This window comes from Chelon labrosus, assembly GCF_963514085.1.
Source record: "Chelon labrosus genome assembly, chromosome: 22".
Taxonomy (NCBI): Eukaryota; Metazoa; Chordata; class Actinopteri; order Mugiliformes; family Mugilidae; genus Chelon; species Chelon labrosus.
This window is the reverse complement of record NC_140355.1, coordinates 23194242-23214227: the sequence shown is the minus strand read 5'-3', so window position 1 is coordinate 23214227 and position 19986 is coordinate 23194242. Positions and strand designations below refer to the sequence as shown.

The 19986-nt window shown below is 44.5% G+C and overlaps 1 protein-coding gene across 2 annotated transcripts in view; it reads right to left on the bottom strand.

Annotated features, from left to right (window-relative positions):
• Nucleotides 1-2349: 2349 nt before the first annotated feature.
• LOC311507439 (NACHT, LRR and PYD domains-containing protein 12-like) overlaps nt 2350-19986 on the bottom strand; it is an 83311-nt gene continuing 65674 nt past the window's right edge. The window contains exons 13-15 of one of the 2 annotated variants that reach the window (XM_084571769.1): nt 8307-8480; nt 3547-3720; nt 2350-3285 (exon numbers count right to left, since the gene is read on the bottom strand). In XM_084571769.1, the coding sequence (XP_084427895.1) occupies nt 3279-3285; nt 3547-3720; nt 8307-8480 (355 nt within the window). In that variant the 3' untranslated portion in view covers nt 2350-3278. The remainder of the gene's footprint in view (nt 3286-3546; nt 3721-8306; nt 8481-19986) is intronic. The other variant, XM_084571768.1, reaches the window with a different exon arrangement.

Sequence of the window (19986 nt, the reverse complement as noted above, 5' to 3'; positions counted from 1 at the left end):
ATTTGTGGACATTCTATATTCTTTTGGATCCCATTCTTTACTGACACATTAATATGTATATTACTTACCAACAAGGGTCCAATGAAGTGGACATGTCCATTCTTGCTGCTGCTGCTTCTAGAAGAAGACAAGTTCCCGTTCTCTGTCCTCTTCAGAGTCCCTTCCATCCATCTTCATCCTCAGTGGTTTCCCAGATGCATGCTCCCTCAGCAGACTCTCTCTGAAACCTTTGGCTGCTTGAGCTGGGTCTTTAAGAACCTTCCATTCTAGACAACAACAATATAATAAAGTTGTGTGTTCCAGAGAGACGTGTTGTTGGCGTGTTACCTGCAGATATCCTCTCAGTCTACAGAAGAGGAGCAAAGTTCTGTCCATGTCACTGACAAACATGAGACCCAACATCTTCAGGATCTTTGACATGAAAACAGCCAAACAGCATTCTGAACAACAACTAAATGTTTTCCACAGTTAGAATATAGAACCCAGCTGCATGTTATTGTGTGTAATGATCTGATCTTATCTAATTATATCTTGCAGGTGTTATTGTTCTACTGACTGAGTTGATGTTCCACACCATCTTCTAGCAGCCCTATTGTGACAAACCATTGTGTGTTTGTTTGTGATCCAGCTCCTGGCTGTCAATCACTGCTGCTACTGGTGCTCTCTCAGCTGATCACTGGAACACTGTCACTAACTTGGGCTGTCTCTCTATCACCTTCTTGTTCTCTGTCTGATTCCTGCATGGGTGTCCTTCAAGTGAACACAACTGAAATGATGGTCATACTCCTTTATGTGTCTGCACAATGTCCCCAAAAGAACAATGAATCTGCTCCACTTGCATTTCTCTAGGAAGTCCATAGCCATCGCAGCTTAATGTGTGAAAAGGGAACTTCCTTGTGACAAGTGATGCAGGGGATGAGTGGAGCAGAGGCATGATGTGAGCAGTCTAAGGGTAAATCCTGCTGAAGTGGACGTATGTAGACTGTAGCCTGTCCAATCATCACTGATGGATCCTTCACATAGGCAGCAAGGCTATATCCAGCGCTGGGACATGGAAGCAACGCAACATTTCCACTGAGAGTAGATCCTACAATGTTTAGAAATTCAAAGCCTCCCCCTTCTTGGAGCTTCAGAAACACTTCATCAGTTTATCTGTTAGAACCATGAGATCGTTTTCATTCCCTGAATAAAAAGAAGAAAAGAACAAACAGAACTCACATTGACTCACCTGAAACTAAGAAGAGTCACAGTCTGAGTCACATATAAGGAGGAGGAGGAGGAGGAGAGGGAGGAGAGGGAGGAGGAGGAGAAGGAGGAGGAGGAGGGGGAGAGGGAGGAGGAGAGGGAGAGAGAGGAGGAGGACAGGGAGGAGGAGGAGGAGGAGAGGGAGAGAGAGGAGGAGGAGGGGGAGGAGGAGAGGGAGGAGGAGGAGGAGAGGGAGGAGGAGAGGGAGAGAGAGGAGGAGGAGTAGGAGGAGAGGGAGGAGGAGCAAGAGGAGGAGAGGGAGAAGTAGGAGGAGAGGGAGGAGGGGGAGGAGGAGGAGGAGGTGGAGGGGGTGGAGAGGGAGAAGGAGGAGGAGAGGAAGAGGAAGAGGAGGAGGAGGGGGAGGAGGAGGAGGAGGAGGAGGAGAGGGAGGAGGAGGAGGAGCAGGAGGAGGAGCAAGAGGAGGATGAGGAGGATGAGGATAGAAACAGGTGAAATGCTTGTGCATCTAGGGACGGTGATGACAGTAGTTGTACTAAATGCTTGTGAAACTGCTTCAGAGATTTTTATTAAAACCAGATCATTTCAGCTGAGTCAGGCTTTAGTCTGCTCCTCTTCTATGTATGTATACAGGGATGGAAATCAATGGATAGTGTGTGAATGTCTATGTGAGGATGCAAGTTCATCTAATGTTCTACTCATTTAATTCAATTCAGCATTAACCAATCAGCAGTGAGTCTAGAGGGAGAGTGGGCGGGGCATCAATAACATGGATCCACTCTCAGACAGAACTGATCTGACTCTGGATCAGAAGTCACCAGATGGCGCCGCATGTAGCCCTGGGACACTAGCATCAGTTTGACCAATGAGAGGAAGTGGAGACGTGTGCTCCATGTTTTCTACAGTCTATGGATTCAAGCCCTAACTGGGACTACTGCCACCGTCATAGTTCAGCCATGAACCGTGCATCAGCTGCAGTACAACCTCATCTTGTTTGGATCTACAGTGAAGCTGCTTCTTCATGCTGGAACTTGTCCTAGTGTTTCACGTCTTGTCCCAACAATCAAACTTCACTTCATCCCAAGCAGCTGGGCGGCGCCACAACATCATTAGAGGAGGATTTGGTTTGAATGGAAGGACGTCAGGAAACATTTAGTTATTTATTCTTTGTTCATTTACAAATCATTTACAGTTTAAAAAGAACAAGAGGCAAACATAACAATATAATGTGCAGAGCAGGAAGAGGCTTAGACCCAAGGGGGGTTACTGGAAGCTTCCAGCTTCATCATCTACGGTGGCCTGGAGGTGACAACCAACATTACAACATGTCAAACCCTTTTACAGCTGGAGACACATTTACATTTTAGAAAACATTTCTACATATCATAAAACACAATGACATCACCATAAGACATTTACAAGTCCTGAACCAGATTTACAAGCATCAACCATCAACCAGGAAGAGAATGGACCAACTCTGGGCTTGAACAGGAAGTGATGACGGGAGCAGCCAATAGGAGCTGCTGTTGTCGTTGTCATGGTGACACTTGTCCACTGCCATCATTGAGTCCATCAGCACCTGGTCTGCTGCAGCCTCTGCTGAGGACAAGACCAGACTCTCTGCAGAGAAGGTGATTGGCTGCAGTCTGACGTCTCTAGACCAGCTGGACGCTTCCAGGACTCTGAAGCAGCTAAGATTGTGTCTGATCCCTCTCACCCTGGACACAGACTATTTAACAGACGGCTGAGATCCATCCAGTCCAGGACCACTCACATGGTCAACAGTTGTATGAACAAACATACTTGACAATAAAGTCTTTTCTGATTCAGACACAGCTCATCCTCTCACCTCACACACCGTCCTGTTCACTGTTACCCCATCCACCTGTAGAGAGGAGGAGAAAGAAGAGAGGAGGTGATGACTCTGCTCATGGTTACTAAATGTAATGCTGGTTCTGTGATGTGCAGGCTTCAGTCAGACTGATCTCAGAGCTGTGATCAGTTGTTGATCAGATCTGATGAATGACCACCACTGTCTCTATACATCTTGGAAGGCTGTCAGCTGGAATCCAGCTTTATTTCCTGGACACATCAACACAACAACAACAGTCGTCTTCACATCAACTCAAACACATGATCACAACAAGCTTCTGGCTCATCTGATTGGCTGACTGTTGTCTCTCTCTCTGTCTTTCTGTCCAATCCTGAAGCCTGTCTCCATTCTCCTCTCACAGCTTCACTGAGAAGCTGCAGGTTTACAGGAAACACTGGATCTTTGATACTAACTGTGTTTAGGACAATAATGATGGAAGCAGCATGGACTGACTGGAACCCTCTACTCACTCCAGAGTCTCCAGTTTATAGTCTGGACTCTCCTTAAGATCAAGAAGCTGCTTCACATCTGAATGCTTCAGGTTGTTGTCACTCAGGTCCAGATGTTTCAGATGGGAGGGGTTGGACTTCAGAGCTGAGACCAGAGAATCACAGCTGATCTCTGACAAACTGCACCACCACAATCTGAATAAAGAATAAAAGATGTAGATTAAATGATGAATAATTCAATCAGATGTGTTCAGGTTTTAAATGTGCAGCTCAACATTACTGCAGCGTTTCCCAAACTGTTTTGGCTGTGCCCCCCCTTCTATGTCCCAACCAGGTTGACACCCCCCCAATCCCCCACACCTTTAAAAACACAACCATCTTTTTTATAGCCATATTAAAGGCAGCATGTTTAATCTGCTCAAATGACCAGAACACACATAGAACAAAATAATCAGCATCACAACAATGAGCTCTCACATTTGAATTAAAGTCAAACACTAACATTTTCAATAGAATGGAACAAATTTAGCACAAGCTTCCACTTTAAAGAGCAAAGAGGATGATGACAGGCTCAGGATCAGAGGCAGAAAGCAGATCAGTTGGAGGAAATGTTAGAAGATTTTCAGACGCCTTCAACTAAAATTGCAGCAACTTTAAATGAGCGTGGAGCTAACACAACCCGTCATCATAGCACAGCGCTTATGGAGATAAAATGACAACGCCAGTCATTTGAATGAAACTGTAATAAAGTTCCACACGAGCCACAACATCAATAACAAAGAGCATAGGCTCAGGAAGAGATAAAACAAGAGGATCCATGTGAGGATGTTAAAGAGCAGAGCAGGTGGCTCAGCTTGGTGTGCACCAGTAACGTACGCTGAGGTTGGTGGCTCAGATTTACTGGAGTGTGACTATCAGGACTAAGTTAGTCACTGAGAGGAGAAAGTGGAGCTCTGTCTGACACGCTGAGTCCAAGGAGGAAACATGAAACCATTACTGCTATTTAAGGGCCTTTATTTTGATCCTTCTGATAACACATACTTCTTGTTATATTATTATGCAGATGGACTTGCAGGACTAAACTATGATGAACAATAGCTTAAGAGGTCAACAGTAAAACCCCTCCCCTACCTCCCCCTCTCTCTGTATCAGACAGAACAGATTGACAGGTAGGTGCAGGTGATATTCATGAGGCAATCATTCAACCCCAGTCACACCCACTGCCCCTGGTGACCAGCAGGGCTTGAGCTTAGCATTGTCCCAAGTAGCACGTGTTCTCCTAAGTTGAAAAATCTAGTAGCACACAAATAATTTTAGGGGCACGATGAAAAGTTACCAAATAATGTGTTTGTCTTTAATAAAGTGATATGAGGTCAATGAGGAGGCATTTATAAGCAAAACTATTAAATTCATAGCTTTTTAAGTTTTACAAGTACTGCACAGACTGAAGCTGATCTGGCCTGTGTTATAACATAGAACATTCATACAACAGGCAGGTTCATAATGTGATTTACTGTGTTTCACTAAATTATCTCGTCTGAAGTTCACGTTGCCTGTGACATAAACAGACTTTCCAGCTGCTTCTGAGCTTTGCAGTACTTACATTAATTGGTTTTGGTAAAGGAGCCACGGGAATGTTTTCTGCCAGTCAGCATTAAACCTGTACTTTCACATTAACTGTCATATTAATTGTTGCTACAGTGTTAAAAGCTCTATCCAGCTTTGCTTTTATTTTTATAAGAACAATTGGTGCACTGCACCTTTAGAACAATAGTGCTGTCTCTTTCAGAAAGACGGTAGTCTTGATTGTTGATTGTTGTTGAAGTTGTGCGTGGCTGTGGATTTATGCCGCTGAACTGAGGGCATGTTGTAAATATAAAGTAAAATAAATAAAGATGAACGTTTGTCTTGCTGTTTGGTTTGGAGGTGCAACAGATGAATGTTTTAGACTAAAATATCAATGGCACGTGATCTACCCGCACTACCTTTGAGATCTACCGGTTGATGCGATCGACTCAATGAGCCCCCTGCCCAGGGCCGTAGCTAGGAATTCTGGGCCCCCTGAAAGAATATCTAATTTTTTTTTACAACTGTGTATTATGATGTTTTTCTTTGTTTTTCTGGTGATGCCTGGTGTATAATCACTCAACAATGAGTTAGAGTATTATTATCTAAATTGTCTTTTTGTTATTGTCAGCCATTATGGTTTATTTTATTTTATATCGCTGTGAAAACAACAACAAATCTTGTTGGAACATTTAACTTTGTATTTTCAAATGTCCCACCAATAGCGAACACATTTTTACAAGACCACACTTGAACACATCATGATAACGTTATTGACCTTCGCCTAATGCTCATAATTACTGAGTAGAACTTGAATGCGTCATAATACAATTCAGTGTAGCCTGGTAAGTGAGCGGGTGCTTGGTGCTGACTGGAGCACTGTCCGACAGTAATATGTGTGAAACACACAGTCCGCTGTAGATAGCCTCCACATTAGTAACGTTCAGTTATCTACACTAGGAATCGCTGCTCTACAATCAACTGGCCACTTCCCGCCTCTCACCCGATGATTGACAGCTAACGTAAGCTACAGCCCCGCCCCGTCAGCTACGCGTTACAGACAATGAATGAATGAATGAATGAACAAGAGACGCCCTCGGTAGTTTTACTGTCACCATTCTTATAAAATGTTGATGTCCTGGGCCCCTGCTCTGTTGCTCCTAGCCCTGGCCTCCCTCTCTAGTCTCTTCTAGTCTCCAGATCTGTGTTTTTTGTTCCATCATCTTCATCTTCCTCACTCCCTGCTGGAGTTCGCTCGCGCTCAAGTCGAACCCGCGGTGTGGACCAAACCATTTTTTAAGAAGGGGCCAAGAGGGTTATTGAAATTATTAAAATTAAAATATGGCGTGACTTTGTGTCTTTATTTTAGTTCGGATTCATTACTATGAATATAATTTAGTCGTAGAGGCTACTGGGGGCTGTGTGTGGCCCTGATGGGCTGTGGGCCCTTAGAACTGTCATCACCTTTCCCCCCTAAACGACGGCGCTGACCCTGCCATAGATTCTCCCTCTGCCTTTAACCGCCTTCCGCAGCACGTCACCAACCACGCTCACTACGTGTCAATCACGTATTATTATTTTTTCAGCTGAAGCTGCATTCAAGAGCACAACCGGCCTCAACCTCCAAACGTCAGCAACACATCATGAAACATTTATTGAACGGTAAACTTCGGTAGTCGCACACGTGCTACTAATTGCATTTCACAATTCGCACTGAACTATTTTTTACCAGCATTTGCGACGAGGTGCTCGCACTGTGGAGCCCTGGTGACAAGTGACAAACACATCCCTGCCTCTACATTTACAATCATGAAGCCAATGAAACAGCTTCAATTCTCCATCAGTTGGCTGCTTTCACACTAACTGGTTACGTTTCATATCTCAGTGAGGATTCTTTACACAGGTATAAGGTTCATATCTGGACAAAGGACCAATGTCAATCTATAGCAGTTAAGAGACAGAATGAGACAGAGAGAGCGTTGGCCGTCACAACTCCACAGTTCATTCATTCAACATGAGAGTAGCCAGTGAGAAAAATAAAGACAAATGGAAATATGGATTAGAATTGAAACTAAATCATCACCTTAATCAAATTATAATATTGAGCTGTTAAATCTTCTGATGATCTGATCCATTTTTAATTCAGACTGTTTAACAGAATATCTTCCATCATTTACCACTTCCTGTTTTGACTGAAGGTTTAGATTTACAATCTTCTATTTTTATCTTTCACACAAAGAATAGATCCCAATAAATGGACCTGGACAGTAGAGTTGACTCAGAGTAGAAGAAGAGCAACAGCATGAAGCAGTGGCTCACTAGCGCCCTCTTCCATGAGGCAGAAGTACTGGCTGCCTCATCTCCTTGTTTTTCAGTGCGGTTTAATGTCAGATCAACAAGACTAAATATGTTCCACTCATACATGAAATACATTAACTAGACTATGGAAGATTAGGACACATGATAAAAATGGACACAACCAATATATTGATGCCATACAGACAGTTAGCCACAGGCATATGACCATATATGGTCGCTCCCTGTATTCACATTAGAAATACTTAAATTCAGAGATTCTGACAATAAAAATGATTGAAATGACTGGAATCATACAGAAAATGTATTTATATCACAGACCAATGGATAAATAGTAGAAGTTATTTTATGCATTCATTCATTCATCTTCTGTTCCTGATTATTCCTGTTAAGGGTCGCGGGGTCTGCTGGAGTCTACCCCAGCTGTGCTAACATACAGACACACTGAAAGTGACGTTAGCCAAATAACAGCAGCATGTTTAACGGAATTAGCATTAGCATGCTAACTTAGGACACCACGAAAAAAATGTTCTGTCTGGATGATCTGTGGAGAACAAATGAGAACAAACCAGCTTTACGTGGGCCGGTCAAAGTCAGCCAAAGGGCCGTATACGGTCCACGGGTCGTGTCATGTCCAGGTCTGTTCTACACCATTACATGTTTCATCTGGTGCCCCCCCTAGAGGCAGCTCCCCTGCATTACTGTGTCCTAACAGCCTTTAAGCTTCATTGACTTTAACAACTAACAGTGGACATTTTCTACAGTTTCTGATACAAACACTCGTCTTGAACTAAAGGACATTTACAGATTTATGGAGGAAAGTTCTGGATGAACATGAATTAGATTCAGTTGGTGATTAAACATATCAGATCTACAACAGTAACAGACAGTGAACTTACTCTAGTTTCTCCAGTCTACAGTCTGGACTCTCCAGAAAACCACACAGCTGCTTCACATCTGAATCCTTCAGGTTGTTTCTACTCAGGTCCAGATGTTTCAGATGGGAGGGGTTGGACTTCAGAGCTGGTCCCAGAGAATCACAGCTGATCTCTGACAAACTGCATTCACTCAATCTGAATAAAGAATAAAAGATGTAGATTAAATGATGAATAATTCAATCAGATGTGTTCAGGTTTTAAATGTGCAGCTCAACATTACTGCAGCGTTTCCCAAACTGTTTTGGCTGTGCCCCCCCCTTCTATGTCCCAACCAGGTTGACACCCCCCCAATCCCCCACACCTTTAAAAACACAACCATCTTTTTTATAGCCATATTAAAGGCAGCATGTTTAATCTGCTCAAATGACCAGAACACACATAGAACAAAATAATCAGCATCACAACAATGAGCTCTCACATTTGAATTAAAGTCAAACACTAACATTTTCAATAGAATGGAACAAATTTAGCACAAGCTTCCACTTTAAAGAGCAAAGAGGATGATGACAGGCTCAGGATCAGAGGCAGAAAGCAGATCAGTTGGAGGAAATGTTAGAAGATTTTCAGACGCCTTCAACTAAAATTGCAGCAACTTTAAATGAGCGTGGAGCTAACACAACCCGTCATCATAGCACAGCGCTTATGGAGATAAAATGACAACGCCAGTCATTTGAATGAAACTGTAATAAAGTTCCACACGAGCCACAACATCAATAACAAAGAGCATAGGCTCAGGAAGAGATAAAACAAGAGGATCCATCTGAGGATGTTAAAGAGCAGAGCAGGTGGCTCAGCTTGGTGTGCACCAGTAACGTACGCTGAGGTTGGTGGCTCAGATTTACTGGAGTGTGACTATCAGGACTAAGTTAGTCACTGAGAGGAGAAAGTGGAGCTCTGTCTGACACGCTGAGTCCAAGGAGGAAACATGAAACCATTACTGCTATTTAAGGGCCTTTATTTTGATCCTTCTGATAACACATACTTCTTGTTATATTATTATGCAGATGGACTTGCAGGACTAAACTATGATGAACAATAGCTTAAGAGGTCAACAGTAAAATCCCTCCCCTACCTCCCCCTCTCTCTGTATCAGACAGAACAGATTGACAGGTAGGTGCAGGTGATATTCATGAGCCAATCATTCAACCCCAGTCACACCCACTGCCCCTGGTGACCAGCAGGGCTTGAGCTTAGCATTGTCCCAAGTAGCACGTGTTCTCCTAAGTTGAAAAATCTAGTAGCACACAAATCATTTTAGGGGCACGATGAAAAGTTACCAAATAATGTGTTTGTCTTTAATAAAGTGATATGAGGTCAACGAGGAGGCATTTATAAGCAAAACTATTAAATTCATAGCTTTTTAAGTTTTACAAGTACTGCACAGACTGAAGCTGATCTGGCCTGTGTTGTAACATAGAACATTCATACAACAGGCAGGTTCATAATGTGATTTACTGTGTTTCACTAAATTATCTCGTTTGAAGTTCACGTTGCCTGTGACATAAACGGACTTTCCAGCTGCTTCTGAGCTTTGCAGTTGTACTCGTACTCGTCGTCTTCCGCTTATCCGGGTCTGGGTCGCGGGGGCAGCAGCTTCAGCAGGGAAACCCAGACAGCCCTCTCCCCAGCCTCTTCAGCCAGCTCCTCCAGAGGAACCCCCAGGCGTTCCCAGGCCAGACGAGAGATATAATCCCTCCATCGTGTCCTGGGTCGGCCTCGAGGTCTCCTACCGGTGGGACATGCCCGAAACACCTCTCCCGGGAGGCGTCCGAGAGGCATCCTTACCAGATGCCCTAGCCACCTCAGCTGACTCCTCTCGACGTGGAGGCGGCTCTACTCTGAGCTCCTCCCGTATGTCCGAGCTCCTAACCCTATCTCTAAGGCTGAGCCCGGCCACCCTACGAAGGAAACTCATTTCGGCCGCCTGTATTCGCGATCTTGTTATTTCGGTCATTACCCAAAGTTCATGACCATAGGTGAGGATTGGAACGTAGATCGACCGGTAAATTGAGAGCTTTGCCTTTCGGCTTAGCTCTCTCTTCACCACGACCGACCGGTTAAGCATCCGCATCACTGCCGATGCTGCTCCAATCCGCCTGTCGATCTCTCGCTCCCTTTTACCCTCACTCGTGAACAAGACCCCGAGATACTTAAACTCCTCCACTTGAGGCAGGACCTCCTCCCCGACCCGGAGTGGGCAATCCACTCTTTTCCGACTGAGGACCATGGCCTCAGACTTGGAGGTGCTGATCTTCATCCCAGCCGCTTCACACTCGGCTGCGAACCGACCCAGCAGGAGCTGAAGGTCGGAGGAGCTTTGCAGTACTTACATTAATTGGTTTTGGTAAAGGAGCCACGGGAATGTTTTCTGCCAGTCAGCATTAAACCTGTACTTTCACATTAATTGTCATATTAATTGTTGCTACAGTGTTAAAAGCTCTATCCATCTTTGCTTTTATTTTTACAAGAACAATTGGTTCACTGCACCTTTAGAACAACAGCGCTGTCTCTTTCAGAAAGACGGTAGTCTTGATTGTTGATTGTTGTTGAAGTTGTGCGTGGCTGTGGATTTATGCCGCTGAACTGAGGGTATGTTGTAAATATAAAGTAAAATAAATAAAGATGAACGTTTGTCTTGCTGTTTGGTTTGGAGGTGCAACGGATGAATGTTTTAGACTAAAATATCAATGGCACGTGATCTACCCGCACTACCTTAGAGATCTACCGGTTGATGCGATCGACTCAATGAGCCCCCTGCCCAGGGCCGTAGCTAGGAATTCTGGGCCCCCTGAAAGAATATCTAATTTTTTTTTACAACTGTGTATTATGATGTTTTTCTTTGTTTTTCTGGTGATGCCTGGTGTATAATCACTCAACAATGAGTTAGAGTATTATTATCTAAATTGTCTTTTTGTTATTGTCAGCCATTATGGTGTATTTTATTTTATATCGCTGTGAAAACAACAACAAATCTTGTTGGAACATTTAACTTCTTTGTATTTTCAAATGTCCCACCAATAGCGAACACATTTTTACAAGACCACACTTGAACACATCATGATAACGTTATTGACCTTCGCCTAATGCTCATAATTACTGAGTAGAACTTGAATGCGTCATAATACAATTCAGTGTAGCCTGGTAAAGGTTAGATTATGCTTCCGCGTAGTGATCACGCAATGGCCACGCAATGGCCACGCAGTTGCTTGGACGCAGTCGTGAGACCGTGATGGTTCTGCGTGGGGTTTATGTGTCGAAATGCATGCCACACCGGTAGAGGGCGCTATGATTTTTTGTGACCGACCGACCGAGACTCTTGTGACTATCTCGCCTCGTTATTTACCTTCCGGCTTTTGCCGTAGTCACAGTGTACGATGGACACCGAGACAGAGAGACTGGCGTTGGAGCTCCAAATTATTCAAGCAGAGGAAGAAATACTTCTATTGCAAATTAGGGCACGACAAAGGAGACAATGATGTTTATGAGTGGAAACCGGAAAAGCGGTCTCCAGCGGATGTAGTTAGCGGACCAATCACAGCCAATGCCGCTGCGTTGCTGCTGCGTTGCTGCTGCGTTGCTGTTGCGTCGCCTCGACGCGTGTCGAGGATTTTTGGGAGGTGCGCGTCTGGCCCTTGCGTAGGACGCACGGGGGTCCGCAAGGACGTAATAGGTCCGTACGCACGGACGCGCTGTGTCAACGCGGAAGCATAATTTGGGCTTAAGTGAGCGGGTGCTTGGTGCTGACTGGAGCACTGTCCGACAGTAATATGTGTGAAACACACAGTCCGCTGTAGATAGCCTCCACATTAGTAACGTTCAGTTATCTACACTAGGAATCGCTGCTCTACAATCAACTGGCCACTTCCCGCCTCTCACCCGATGATTGACAGCTAACGTAAGCTACAGCCCCGCCCCGTCAGCTACGCGTTACAGACAATGAATGAATGAATGAATGAACAAGAGACGCCCTCGGTAGTTTTACTGTCACCATTCTTATAAAATGTTGATGTCCTGGGCCCCTGCTCTGTTGCTCCTAGCCCTGGCCTCCCTCTCTAGTCTTCTCTAGTCCAGATTTGTGTTTTTTGTTCCATCATCTTCATCTTCCTCACTCCCTGCTGGAGTTCGCTCGCGCTCATGTCGAACCCGCGGTGTGGACCAAACCATTTTTTAAGAAGGGGCCAAGAGGGTTATTGAAATTATTAAAATTAAAATATGGCGTGACTTTGTGTCTTTATTTTAGTTCGGATTCATTACTATGAATATAATTTAGTCGTAGAGGCTACTGGGGGCTGTGTGTGGCCCTGATGGGCTGTGGGCCCTTAGAACTGTCATCACCTTTCCCCCCTAAACGACGGCGCTGACCCTGCCATAGATTCTCCCTCTGCCTTTAACCGCCTTCCGCAGCACGTCACCAACCACGCTCACTACGTGTAAATCACCTATTATTATTTTTTCAGCTGAAGCTGCATTCAAGAGCACAACCGGCCTCAACCTCCAAACGTCAGCAACACATCATAAAACATTTATTGAACGGTAAACTTCGGTAGTCGCACACGTGCTACTAATTACATTTCACAATTGGCACTGAACTATTTTTTACCAGCATTTGCGACGAGGTGCTCGCACTGTGGAGCCCTGGTGACAAGTGACAAACACATCCCTGCCTCTACATTTACAATCATGAACCCAATGAAACAGCTTCAGTTCTCCATCAGTTGGCTGCTTTCACACTAACTGGTTACGTTTCATATCTCAGTGAGGATTCTTTACACAGGTATAAGGTTCATATCTGGACAAAGGACCAATGTCAATCTATAGCAGTGTTACAGGCACAGCCTGAGACAGCTGGGGGCCTTGGACGTAAGGACGTAACCTATGTTTATGTGAAAACAGGGAATTGTGGGAAGAAGGAAGTGCTAGAATGGTGTGTGCAAGAGGGCCATCACTACAGACAGTCGAAACAGTGTCAAGATAGGTTCAGGGCTACCGTATCCAAAATTGTTAAGGCCGCTGTTCATGTCATTCAAAATAAATTCGTTGTGACCGGCAGTCCACTGAGCCCTCCTTCTTCTTCAAGCGGTGCCCGGACATTGTTACCAGCTGATTTACGAGCCACAAAGCGGAACGCTAAGTAGAGGCCGGTGCGCTCCCAACTACGGTTCGGAGCCGACTAGATCGGATCATGTAACACTGGGGGCTCGTCCGGGATTCCCCTCTGAAGAAGTTTTCGGTGGGCAAAGAGAGAGAATGGCTGCGCGTAAAGATAACGCCGTGGCAAGCCGAAACGCCGGGACTAACCCATTTCTGATGGATATAACGGAGACTGTTGGAGCGAATATGGACTTTGTAAATCACACTGATGGAGGATACGCCGGTGAGCGGAATAGAACTAACCCGTTCCTGACCGACATGGAGCTTACGGCAGCCGCGAGTGGCATGACGGAGCATGCTCGGACACCGCGATGCAGGGGTGCATGCCCGCTCACCCCGCCACCCTCAGCATCCACCAACCCATTCATAGCGTCGGTTAAGCAACAAAAGGCAACAAGTGGTGAGTGCGGAAGTTTTCAACAAGACTGTGACTGCACTAGGAGCAGTGTGGGATGCGGGATGAGACGAAGCTTAACTCAAAATACGGTGCTGGACGTCGGTGGCCAATTAATTAACCCTTTCACCCCCGTGAACTGTGACTGTGGTATAACCACGAGCCCAACTGTCGTGGCCCATGCATTATTTCCCCAGTGGGCTGTGTCAATCTCCACCCCACGTATGTTTCAGTCTGTGGAAGATATAAAAGGAGTACAAGCTAAATGTAATGCCTTACTCTACAACACCCAGCAGCAATGGGGCGACTTGCGTGAACGTGACCAGTTTCGCATGTCAGCAACACACCATCCATCTCACATGCATTGTGAGGACTTTATGGACAGTAGTGATGATGAACATTATGGACAGAGAGAAAGAATACCCATACTGAAACCAGGCCATTTTGATGGTTCAGGCTCTTGGAAAGACTTTCTTTATCAGTTTGAAAACTGTGTCAGGGCTAACCGCTGGTCGGAGAAAACCAAGGCTGTTCAGCTTAGATGTAGCCTGACTGGTGCAGCTGGTGCCATTGTCCATAAAAACCCCAGATCTGCTCGATGGAGCTACCAGCGGATCATTGATGAAATGGAAGCTGCTTATGGACCATGCTCAGAGTATGCAGCAGCTATTGGCATTGAACTGAGGCAGAGAGTGAGGGCGCCAGGTGAAGCTCTTCACAGCCTGAGAGATGACATCTATGAAAAGGTCTCTATTGTGTATGCTGATCGTACAGAGCGGGAGCAGGATGCCATCAGCGTGGAGATTTTCATCAATGCCATAGCCGATGCTGATGTGGTGCAAAAGCTGTTGGAGGAGCAACCACGCACCCTGGCCAAAGCCTATGAAATAGCCCACAGATATGAGACAACTAGAAGAGCCGCTAGAGCAGTCACACAGCTTATGCAGCCAGGCCAGCGGACTTCAGCGGAACGAAGGGTCAGAGCAGCTACGGTACGTGAAAGTGCTCATGTGATGGTGTGTGGGGAGCCAGAGCAGGCAGCTGTGGTACCAGATAACCCATTAGAGAGGGCGCCACAACCCCGCCCACAGTGGCAGCCCAAGAAAAGCAAAAATGTGAAGATGGACTGGGAGAAAGTTGTTTGCCACAACTGCAGTGGTATTGGACATTTACAGAGAGCCTGCCCTTCCCCTCGTCGACCCAAGCAGCATACCCCAAATGCCAGTTTGACTCCAGTACAAGCTCCAGGTACAGTAGTCACCTGCACCACAGACCAAGAGGAGGAGATGAGTATCCCAATACTGATATATGGAGTGGAAATGTGTGCTCTGCTAGACTCTGGTGCTCGGAGAAATGTGCTGCCTCATCACCTTTTTGAATCCATACCCCCTGAATCCAGACCCCCAATACAGCCATCTATTGCACAGGTCTTGCAGGGCATCTGCCCTGGAGGTTTGACAGTCCTGGGCGAAATTAATCTACCTGTGCAGATTGGAAGAAAGATAAATAATGTGAACTTTATCATGGCCAACACTGCAGAGAGTACTGGGGCTATCCTGGGGCAGCCTTTCCTCCACCAGGCGCATGCCCAATTGGACTATGGCCGCAAAGAGGTAACTCTTTTCGGCGAAAAACTGCCACACTTCAATTCCAGCCATCACACTCGAGTTCACATTGTTAGAGTAGCCCGCACCACAGTGTTGGAGTCAGGATATGAGTATGTGGTGCCCGGTGCCGCCCGTCTCCGTGATGTTGCTGATGGAGACCTGATGCTAACCCCAACTAAAGGCTTCATTGAAAGGCACCATGTTCGACTTCCGGGGCGGCGCAGAGCAAGATGGCAGCATAGAGCAGAGCTCCCGAGTCGATTAGACAATATTTTCCCCCAAACTACGAAAATATCGAGAACACGAATTCCAAACTGATAAATAATGAGTGGGGGACGAGGACAGAGAAGTTTGAGGAAAAAAACAATGTCCAAAGACCAAGAAGAACACGAGTTTGAAGACGAGGCGGCAAGCGGGGAAAATGACGACTACATACAGGCCCACACGTTACTCGAGGGACTCGCTGATATTACGAGAGAGATACGCGACCTAAAAAGGGAGATGAAACAAGATCTCGCAACATTCAAAGACGAATTTAAAGAAGAGGTGAGGCGAGAGTTTGCCGGCTTTAAGGATGAAACTAACCGAAAATTGGCACAAAATGTCGCGGAAATACAAGAGCAGCGGAAGGACATCACTGAGGCACAGGAACGAGTGGCGGAGTTGGAGGAGTGGAACATCGAGGCGAAGGAAGCCATCCTCACTCTATTGAAACAGCAAACAAAACTTCAAGAAAAGTTGACCGAAGTGGAGGGACACGGAAGACGTTGTAATTTGAGGATTTACAATGTGGCTGAACGGGACAATGAGTCTGTGACAGAACTGGTGGAGGGACTACTCCGCCGAGAACTCGCGTTACCGGTGGGAACCGAACTCCATATTCAACGCGCGCACAGAAGTCTCGGTAAGAAACCGCCACCGGGAGCATCCCCGAGGTCTATTGTGGTCAATTTTCTTAAATATGAGACTAAAGAGAGCATTCTTGCTAAAGCCTGGAAAGAGAAAATAATAGTCGAGGGGAGGCAGATATTTTTCGACCACGACTACCCCACCGAGGTGTTGAAGAAACGTAAATCCTACTCCGAAATTAAAAAGACTCTGAAAGACAAAAAGATACGCTTCCAGACACCTCTGAGTAGGATAAGGATTCACTGGTCAGACGGGCCCAAGATCTACAACAACGCTGAAGACGCAGCGCGGGACATGCGGGAAAGGGGTCTGGAGATGGGTGAGCAGCATGTCAACGAACCCTCACTGGAGGAACGCCTCCAGAGAGCTTCACCATGGCAACGCATCGGAGAGAGGCAGGTGATAAACCAAGGGCCCGGTGCAACTGAGGATGCCGGTCATGACGCGGCGAACCGAGCGAGAACAAAGCTGCAAGAATTTAGAAGATGAGGAGACAATGAAGACGGAGAATGAGAGAGGGGGGAGGTAACCCAGACCAGTTAAATGCCTCCTGTTTTTAAGTTAAAGACTTCACGTTGGCTGGGTAAGCAAATAGAGCCAGAAAAATTGTAGGCTATAGATAATAAGTGCCCCATCTTCCTTTGTTTTTTCTATTTTTTGTTTTGTTTGGTTGTTTGTTTTGATGGGCAAACTGGAGGTTTTTTTTATTTTTGTTAGGCTACAACAGGAAGGGTACCACTAAGGAAGACTTGAATTGAGTCATTTTAGGGTCACCCCCTCCCCCCTACAAATGAGACTTCTCTAATGTTTATGTTTACATGTGAATCGACGGAGAGAGCTATTAAGTTAGTGACTGTTGGACTTATCTAGTAGTATGGGAAGGCCTATCTTAGGTACACCCCAGGCCACTAGGGGGGGCCTTCTGTTCAGAAAAAGTTACCCCCCATTCCCACCAACAGGGAGACAGGGCCCATGGGGAGTGAGGTCCTTTTTTGCTGGGGAGTTCAGTTTTTGTGTTCGTTCATACTTTGTTCATGAGAAAACGTTCGTTGACAACTTTACAGTGGAGGGACGAGGGACTATTTCAAGGGATATAAACAATGCAACATAATGATATAATGGTGGTGTCACTGAATATTAACGGCTTAAACAATATAAAAAAAAGAAATAAAACTTTATCTAAATTTAGGAGAGAGAAAATGCAGGTTATCTTTCTTCAAGAAACTCACCTATCACAGGAGGAACATGTAAAGTTTAAAAAGTTGGGCTACAGGAACTCATTCTCCAGTTCCTTTGGGCATAATCACAAGAGGGGCGTGATGATACTGATCTCTAACACAGTAAACTTTGAACTGATCAAAGAAATCAGTGACAAGAAAGGAAGATATATCATGATAAAGGGTAAATTAGAAAACCAATTGGTGACACTGCTCAATGTGTATGCTCCTCCAGAAAGTGGAAAAGCATTTTATGAAAAAGTTTTTGATCTTATAAATTTGGAAACAGATGGGACATTAGTGTGTGGTGGGGATTTTAATGTGGTACTGAATTATGGGTTAGACACTACAAGTATGAGGAGAAACAAAAAACAAATTAACAGGTACATGAATACAATGATGCCAGAAATGGATATACAGGATGTATGGCGAGAACTTCATCCACTTGACCGGGATTATACCCACTATTCAGCGCCACATGCCATGTACTCCAGAATTGATTATTTCTTAATGAGTAAAGGAGATATACACAAAGTGAGGGAATGTAAAATAGGAGTGGCCGATGTGTCAGATCACAGTGCAATTTATTTAAAAATTCATTTGAATGACAGGAGGAAAAATACAGTATGGAGACTCAACGAAGGCATACTGAATAATGAGAGATTAGTTAAAGAAATAAAAGGGGAAATAATTAGATACCGGGAGGAAAATGACAATGGGGAAGTTGATCCGGCAATCTTATGGGATGCCCTGAAGGCAGTGATTAGGGGGAGGCTGATTTCTCACACAGCATTTTTAAAGAAGGTCAGACTAGAAACATATCAGAAACAAATTGAAAAATTAAAGGAACTGGAACAGCGACACAAGCAATCAAAAGATTCAGACATACTGAATCAGATTAAAGAAGTTAGGAAAAAAATAGATGATATATTGTTGGAAGAGGTGGAAAGGAAAGCAAGGTTTACAAAACAGACTTACTATGAGGGAGGATCTAAAGCCACTAAAGTCATGGCTAGACGCATTAGGAAACAACAAGCAATAACTAATATACATAAAATAAGGGACGTTGCGACTAATAAAATTCTGTATGAACCAGAAGAAATAGAAAAGGTATTTGAGAAATATTACTATAACTTATATTCACAACCCACTTCTGTAGGTGAAGAACATCCGACAGAGATTCTAGACAACTTGGATTTGCCAACAATAGGCACAAAACAGAATGCAATATTGACTTCAGAGATTACAGTAGAAGAGATTAAAGAGGCAATTAGTCGGGCAAAATCAGGAAAGTCACCAGGAGCTGATGGAATGGGAGCTTCCTTCTATAAAACATTCAAGGAAGAGTTAGTCCCACTACTCCAGGACTCATTTAATTATAGTCTCAGATCAGGCAAGATCCCTCCCTCATGGAAGGAAGCCATTATTTCCATTATTCCAAAGGTAGGTAAAGACAAAGAATATTGCTGTAACTACAGACCCATATCGCTTTTAAATGTGGATTATAAACTTTACACCTCAATTATAGCTAAAAGATTGGAGACATTTATGCAGGATTTGATTGACGAGGACCAGACTGGTTTTGTTAAAGAAAGACAAACACAAGATAACATAAGAAGGAGTTTACATGTTATAGAAAATATACAGAGCAAGGGGGAAAGTGCAGTTTTGGTAAGCATAGATGCCGAAAAGGCTTTCGATAGTGTGAGTTGGGTATTTCTATACAAGGTATTGGAAAAATTTGGTTTTAATAAGGATTCTGTGAATTGCATTAAGTCGTTATATCAGGAACCTATGGCAAGGATTAGAATAAATGGTAGTTTGACAAAAAGTTTCACTCTGGAAAGGGGGACAAGACAGGGGTGCAGCCTCTCTCCGAGTCTATTCGCGTTATTTATTGAACCGCTAGCCCAAATGATCAGGCAGGAGGAAGAAATTAAAGGGGTGAAAATAGGAAGGGAGGAACATAAGATAGGATTATTTGCGGATGACATATTGATTTTTTTAAAGCAACCCAACGAAAGTTTCCCAAAACTCATTAGGCTACTGGAGAATTATGGGAAATATTCGGGTTACAAGATCAATGTTACAAAAACACAGATCTTGTCAATAAACTACTCCCCGGCCCAAGAGATAAAGGATACATATAAACTCAATTGGAATGCCAAATCAATAAAGTACTTGGGAGTAAACGTTACAAAAGGAATAGACAAGCTATATGATGCAAATTACACTAAAATAAATCAAGAAATTCGGAGGGACTTGGAGAGATGGTCTGCTATTTTTTTTGACTTCAGCTCAAGGATAGAAATAATTAAGATAAATGTCTTACCGAGACTCTTATACTTATTTCAGTCTCTGCC